Consider the following 7815-nt stretch of genomic DNA (forward strand, 5'->3'; position numbering starts at 1 on the left):
ATTTATTAGATTTCTATTTGTAATAAATTTGCAACAATCTTAAAGAAACCTGCACTGAGGTTCCAAGGAATATTCTAGTTTTATAAAGTCACATGTTTAGACAGAAAAGGCTTTTACCTGGGATCCCTCCTATCCTGCTAGCTGGCATGTAGGCGGTGTCTAATAGTTGCTATGGAGACCCTGTGACCCAAGATGCCACTCTGCTGCAGGTTACTAAAAGTTAGCTCTAAAGATGTTTTTACGTCGTGCTCACTGTGGTGGCAACATGAATATGGGTCCCCATCCAGCCTTGTGGCCAGTGGCTTCTGTCACTGTGTCACATCATATGTATTCTCCAGAGAAACAGAAAGTCATGGATTACTAATTTTGAATGTTTTCTGAATCAAGGATAAACTTCAAATAATAATTATCCTGAAAAAGTGACACCAAAAACAAAACAAAGCAGAGCAGAGATGACACCCAACTTTCATTAAAGTCTGCCTTTTGGGAACATTGAAGTTTCCCATTTAGCTTTACAAACCATAATACAGAGAACTTCTACCACCAGCTTCTTACTTCTGAGTCTACTGTTCAGCTACAACCTTAAAACCACCAAGAAGGACATTTCCAGAGTCTCCACAGGAGGATCATGTATGAACAAGACAAAGGTTTTGTCCCCCAAATGCCCCATTTCCCAGTTTCCCAGTCCAAATATACATCTGGAAATGGAGTCGCCAATAAAGAGCTCACGGTGAGGCTGATTCATCTGAAGTCCTCTTCCATTACAAGCAGGTTAGAGCTGCTTTGGCAGTTTGAGGTAGACATCCCCATCATTGGACATGTGGTCCTAATCTTGTGGCTGATTCCTGCATTAATGTATCAGCAACTTTAAGTTTATTCTACTGACAAATCATATCAATACTACATAGACTGTGGATGAATGTGTTCAATGTCTAACTCTGCATTTCTGCTCTTGGTTTTCCAGGACCATTGACAAGGGCAAGAAGAAGAAGATCTTTTAATTCTCTGGACTGTTCCTTATGATCTGCCAAACTGCCAGCTTTGACTGTCAGACCATCTCCTGGTCAAACTACACCTGCCATTTGACCATCTTCCTGTGTGTATCGAATGAAAGCCAGGGGGCAGCACTGTCTCTCTGAATTTAACTTTTAATTACCCTTATTATTTTAGTTCTGGATGTGTTTTGGAGCACACAAACATGTCAGCAAAGAAGAAAGACCACTTTTGAATGTTTCTGATGCAAAGAGTTCAGTCGTTCTTTGTTCTTCTGCTTTGGGAATAGGTTATGTTGCATGATCTTTTCAAGCCAAAAACCCAAACAAAGGGTCCACCCTTCACTTCCTGTGCACTGAAAGTGTGAGGCTGGTGGGAACTTCAGCCACTGTTGTATTCTGCTGCTTCAACTAAAACTGTAACCAGGAGTAGCAGTCTTTAATCGTGATTATTAATATTTTCTTACCTTCTGTTCTTTTATATTGGCCTTTGTATAGAGATGGTGTTGTGTTTTGTTTGTTATAGTTGGTGTTCTCCAGCCCTGCTCCTGGAAACCAAACAGAAATCTCAGAGTGGAACAAGTCAGGACAATCGTTTGTGGGGTGCTTGGATTTGACATTTTCAGCTTCTACAAATTTAGCATAATATTTTCCAACAGAAACGTATTTCAAACGATGATGAAGCGGACAGCACTCTGTGGTAGATGGAGAACATGAAGCTGTCATGCTTCAGGTTAACAACATTAAACATTGGTTGGACTGCCCTTTTTTATTGTAATGTCATGTTTTTAATGTACAAAGTCACATTATGAAACTGATGGGAAAAATAAAGGATCTTGATTGTAAGTCACAACACAAATACAGTATAATACAGCAGTGTTATACTGTATTATATCAGTATGAGATTTTCATGGCATGATAACTTTCAGTAAAAATAGACAAAAATGTTAAACTAATATATGAAACATGATCTAATCGCTTTATTTTAAAACTGAAAAGAAACAAGTCTTCCTGCTGCTGATATTACATATTATAATAATGTTCTTCATAACATTTATTTGTTTTTCTAACTTTAACACATTTAAACAATAATATGGACTAAGCACCTGCTAGATTTACTGTGAGTGAGGAAAGCCAACTGACATACCAGAAACGGTATGATGGAGGAATAATGCAATTTGGAAAGTGGAACTTGTTAAAATACGAAATAAGAAACTGATAACCGGCCTTGCTTTAAAGGTTTGAAGCTGGATGCAGGAACTTAGTACAACATTGAGATCAATGAAGGCATTAGGAAATTAAATGTGGTTCTTTTGTCTAGTTCCAGGTTTATCCCCAGTGTTTTAAATTGGCTGAAAGTCCTGCTTATCTGCACACTAGGCCAGTTATGTGCCAAACAAACCAAAGGAGCCAATCTGTTCTGAACTGTTACTGAATGTATATGCCATAAAATGAATACCCACCCCCACCACCTTAGTAAAATGGGGGGGGGGGGGGAATCAATGAGTCTGAACTATAATGGACTGGAATAAAATGTGCTGTAATGGCACCAAAATAGCAAAACAGGTGGTGAGATGAATACTCACCCTGAATACTCTAATCTGAAGAGAGCTGGAACTGGATGGATGGATGTTTTAACCATATTTTTGAGAAAATAAAGAATCCTTTTAATTTGAAGAGATTAACAGAAGTGTTTTAAAACACCTTTAATTAATTTAAGTCCCCTTAAGAACAACAAAATACCAAAATAGATAGTTGCCTACATGTGCCAATGGAGCTAGTTTTCTCTGAATGCGTGATTAACTTTATTAATACTAGATTCATTTCAGCATCAAAGTAGGCAGGTCACATTGATGTTATAGTAACCTGTGTTTGTATAGCCTTCAACCATCTGCTGCTTTTGGGTTAGGTTTAGGGTTAAGGTGTGAATTAAGGTTTAGGGTCAGGGTTACGCCAAAGAAATTCCTTGTAAAGATAGAAAGACAAGGGTGTGTGTTTGTGCGAGCATATGCATAGAAATTACTCTATGTTGAATGGGTGTGTGAATGCAGGTTTTTCACCTGGAAGTGTTCATTTGTAAGTGTGATGAGAACAGTACAAGGCCTCTAATTCACAGACCCTAAGAGGGCCGGTAGACCCGTCTCTGGAAGGCCCAGGCAACATAATCCCATGGGCAGCCATACACCCAGCACAGGAACAGCAGCCCCCAGGCCAAAGAGGCACACAGCAAGACGTAGGGCACCGAGACCCCTCGACCTAGCCACACCGCCAACCCCAGCCGTGCAGGCCGAGACCAGGAACCGGATCCCCCAGTCGCACCTACACAGACAACACCCCACCAAGGCGGCCAGCATCCCCATACCCCCCGTCCCCCAATGCTGAGGTGGCAATGGCCATACCCCCTACGCCAGGCATCACCAAATGGCGGACTTTGGTCCAATTCGGATTCCAGGTATTACGACCATACCGTCACTCAGTTGAACCAATCAAATCTTTTGTTTAGTTGGTGCTGTACGTGTCGTCCTGAATGAAATACCTCTTTAAAACAAGACAAAAGCATGCAGTTCATTCAGATACTTCGACATCATTAGTCACCTACCACGTATATCAACATTTTATTATTGTGAGTCCACTATGCAATCCAGTGGAGACGGGCCCCATTCATGTTGACAACACATGCATACGAGCAATAATAAACTCATTCAGGGTACAAAAGATTTTTTTTTATTCCGACACTCCCTGGGTTGTTGCAAAATGTTTGTTTTTAGCAAAATGTTCTGGAGTTTTGTCCTGCAGGTGGCACCATAACATTGCAAAAGGGCGTCTCTTGCTAGTAAATTTAGAGACAACACATTCCCTGGGTTAGGCATATCTCTGTCTGAACTTTAACCAGAACCTAGCTGTTTTTACTACAATTCTGCTGAGCAAGAGACCTCTCCATCAGCTTCTGTTGGCATTACCTTTGACCCACTAAACAGATATCTTCCTTCTAACCTCCACGCCGTTCTACCTAAGCAGACGAGATTGAAGGTCTTATTAAAAGCACATTGCAGCATGGTCTCATCAGTCAAATGTTTTTGTTTATAAGATTTTAACAGATGGATAAACCAGTTGTTTATAATATAATGATCTCAATATTAAGGTTTGTTGGCTTTCTTTGTTTTTCCCTGAAGATTTTCCTGAAATCATTTGCAAAATCCATGGAAACACTGCCACGCCTATAGGTAAACACAGGATGTTCCCATGGAAACACAGGGCCGATGGCAGAGGCTGGTGCCCATGTCCACCTGTCATGGGTAAGAGGCATCTGCTAATACATTTAATGATATAAGCTGGACTCTTTCTCATATTTACCTGTACTTGTGTGCCTATACGGAAAGGAAGTCAGCTGATCTGAGATCAGATCCTATAAAAGGTCCAGAAGGGAAATCCAGACATTCCAACCTAAAAATACTCTTCAGCTCATTTGGGTGGACCAGAAGGGCTATAAGGTCCCAGTAAGTTTTGTGTTTGCTCCAGGATTTCCTCCCAGTGGGACTTACCCAATAGGGAGGGTCCCAGGAGGTACCCTGGTCAGATGTCGGAATCTCCTCAACTGACTTCTTTTAATAGAGAGGAGCAACAGCTCTACACCTTGTGGTTAACCCCTCATGCACACAGACTCCGTCATCCATGCTTTTTGCTCTCTGTAAGAAATAGAAGCCATGCTAGTCAAGCAGTAATTAACACTTGTTCCATGGCACTGCGGCATGACAGAGAGCCAGGAATATAATTAATAGTATTATTAAAAATAAAGATAGAGATTTCACAATAGGTATTAAACACAACAACACTACAGTAGAAAAAAAGAGGATATTGTTGAAGTTTTTAACAAGGACTTTGTTAATATCGGTCCTAATTTAGTTAATAAATTGCCAAAGGTTACAGATGGAAGGCATACTTATAAATTTAACAATATTAATACAATGTTTCTGGGAATAGTGAGTGAAAGTGAGGTAATAGACGTAGTTAAAATTTTTTTAAAAATCCAAAGATTGTAATGAAATAGATATGGTTATTGTGGAAGAGGTCATTTATAGTATTATTAAACCTCTCACCTATATTTGTAACAGATCATTTCTAACTGGAACCTTTCCTGACAAAATGAAGATAGCAAAGGTTTTTTCAGTTCATAAAAGTGGAGACAAGTAAATATTAACAAATTACAGGCCGATATCATTGCTACCACAATTTTCAAAAAGTTTGGAAAAAATTATTCATAAAAAGGCTGGACTCCTTTCTTCATAAATATAATACACTGAATGAACACCAGTACGGCTTCAGGAACAACTGCTCCACAACTTTAGCTGTGATGGAGTTTGTGGAGCACATTGTTGCAGCAGTTGACCTGAAGCTTAATACCGTGTGTGTTTATTGACCTATGTAAGGCATTTGATACTATTGACCACGCACGACTATTAGGTAAATGTGAATTGTATAGCTTACGGGGGGTTACATATCAGTGGTTAAAGAGTTACTTGAGTAATAGATTACAATATGTACAAATTAACAACACAAAGTCACAAACAGACAAAGTAAAATGTGGTCTTCCGCAAGGCTCAGTTCTAGGACCTGAATTATTTATACTTTTTTTAAACGATATTTTTGCAGTATCCTGTATTTTAAAGTTTATAATGTTCGCAGACTATACAAATTTCTTTTTTTCTGGAAAAAATATGGATGAAATAATAAAAACAATACAAAAAAATTAAGCTAAGTTGAAAACATGGTGTGATTATAATAAGTTGTCGCTAAATGAAGGAAAAATCTAAATTTATGGTATTCTCTTGTAATCTTATCTATAATGTATAGTTATGTATAAATGGAGTTGAAATCGAAAGAGTATATGAGACAACATTTTTAAGGGTTATTATAGATGATAAATTTAGTTGGAAGCCTCACATAGGATATATTAGAAATAAAGTTGCTAAAACTATTGGAATATTGGTTAAAATAAAAGATTTAATAAATGTTAAAGGCTTGTATATTATATATTCCTCTTTGGTTATGCCTTATTTGTCTTACTGCTCAGAAATCTGGGGAAATACAAATAAAACAATTATTGATAAATTAGTTAAGTTGCATAAAAAAGCTATAAGACTTATTAATAAGGTGGGATACCGTGAACCAACTGATAAACTCTTTATTCAAAGTAATACATTAAAATTTAAAGACATTGTTTATATAAAAATACTGGACATAATGTACAAAGCATTGAACAATAGCTTTCCTTCTGGTATTCAGAGATTATTTAAGCTAAGAGAGAATAAATATAATTTGTGAGGTTTGTTTATATTTGAATGTGCAAAAGAGAAGAGCCAGATAAAGTCTAGATGTGTTTCAGTTATTGGTGTGAAATTGTGGAATGAATTGAATGATGAGTTTAAGGTATGTCCTTTCTTGGTGAACTTTAAAAGAGCTTTAAAATGTAAACTGATAAAATCATACGCTGTTATGTAGATTTATATTGTGAAGACATCCTGGTAGGTTGTAAGGTAAAAGAAAAAATAGGGTAGGCAAGAATAAGCTTTGCTTCGGCCTCTTCCTTTTTTGGTAAACTGTGGGTTTGTTTATTGTCATATATTTTTTTCTCCTTTGTTTGGTGTGGACAATTTACCAAAATAAAAGTAAGTAAGTAAGAGCCCTCCTCCGTCGTCTGTCATAGGTAGGGATTGATTCTATTTTTATCGGATGACAGAGCACATGAGTGAATTTCAATGGGGGTAAAATTCATGAATGACACAGCTCTTGTCAGATGCATGAATGAATCCTAAAGGCAAAAACACATCAAGTGCGAATTGCCGCATGGCATAATTTTCGATGGAAGACGGAGCCAACATGGAACGTAGTCATTGTGAACTCACGGTAAAGCAGAGCTCAGCCGCCCTACAGAGGAAACTTATTTCAACTGCTTGTATCCAGACTTTTGCCCTTTCGGTCAGCATCCATCTTATGACATAGGTGAGGGTTAGAAAGTAGTTGACCACGTAGTTTTCTTGACCTCGACAGATTGAAGCAACATCTCTATGACTCCAGGCGAGGACACTTAATTCTTCCATCATTTGTGAACATTACATTAATTTTTCTCTCTGCTTGGATCAGAGACTGACCCATGACTTGAAAGGTGTAGTCTACGTTGTTCCAGTTAGGAAGCATTGCATCTGACTTGGGTACCATAACATTTGTTTTAAATGTTTTTTGGGGCACTAGTGGCCTGTTTTTTCAGCAGTAAGCTGTCAGGAAAGGGGTGGAGAGAGGGGGAAGACATGCAGCAAAGGTTGCCAAGGTCGGGAGTCAAACCTGCAATAGACCGCGTCGAGGACTGAAGCCTCTTAATATGGGTTGCATGTTTTACCTCTGCACCAAACAATGACATTTACCACAAAAACTGAAGCTACAAGGTTGAAAACTGCAGCATTGTGTCTACTTTGGGCCATTATTCTTCATCCTCTTTTTGTTGGCAGATATGCATATTAGCCAAAACATTCTTCTTTGCATCTTATAAAGAGGTATGGGGATTTAACAAAACACTTCACCAAGGGATGATTATGGGACATATCCAGTTTTTCAGCCAAAGTGATGGATTTAGATGTTAGTAAAGAACTCTTATCACACAGACAGCTAATATAGTATCATCCTTTAAATAAAACATGTCATACTCTGGTATGTCGTGTCCACGTTGCTCAAATGATCCTTTAAGACAGACCCAGTTAGAAACAGTTAGAAGGAACTGTAGCCTAATCTTTCTCTCTTGCTTGTTTAAATAAAAGCCAGGCCCTTTGGA

The 7815-nt window shown here is 38.3% G+C and overlaps 1 protein-coding gene across 2 annotated transcripts in view; it reads left to right on the forward strand.

The window, feature by feature from the left end:
* Nucleotides 1–1756, forward strand: part of LOC124879101 (septin-7-like) — a 40264-nt gene extending 38508 nt beyond the window's left edge. For both annotated transcript variants that reach the window (XM_047383416.1, XM_047383417.1), the window contains one exon: nt 965–1756. In XM_047383416.1, the coding sequence (XP_047239372.1) occupies nt 965–1001 (37 nt within the window). In that variant the 3' untranslated portion in view covers nt 1002–1756. The remainder of the gene's footprint in view (nt 1–964) is intronic.
* The last annotated feature ends 6059 nt before the right edge of the window (nt 1757–7815 follow it).

The sequence above is a fragment of the Girardinichthys multiradiatus genome, chromosome 13 (genome assembly GCF_021462225.1).
Source record: "Girardinichthys multiradiatus isolate DD_20200921_A chromosome 13, DD_fGirMul_XY1, whole genome shotgun sequence".
In the NCBI taxonomy this organism is placed as follows: domain Eukaryota; kingdom Metazoa; phylum Chordata; class Actinopteri; order Cyprinodontiformes; family Goodeidae; genus Girardinichthys; species Girardinichthys multiradiatus.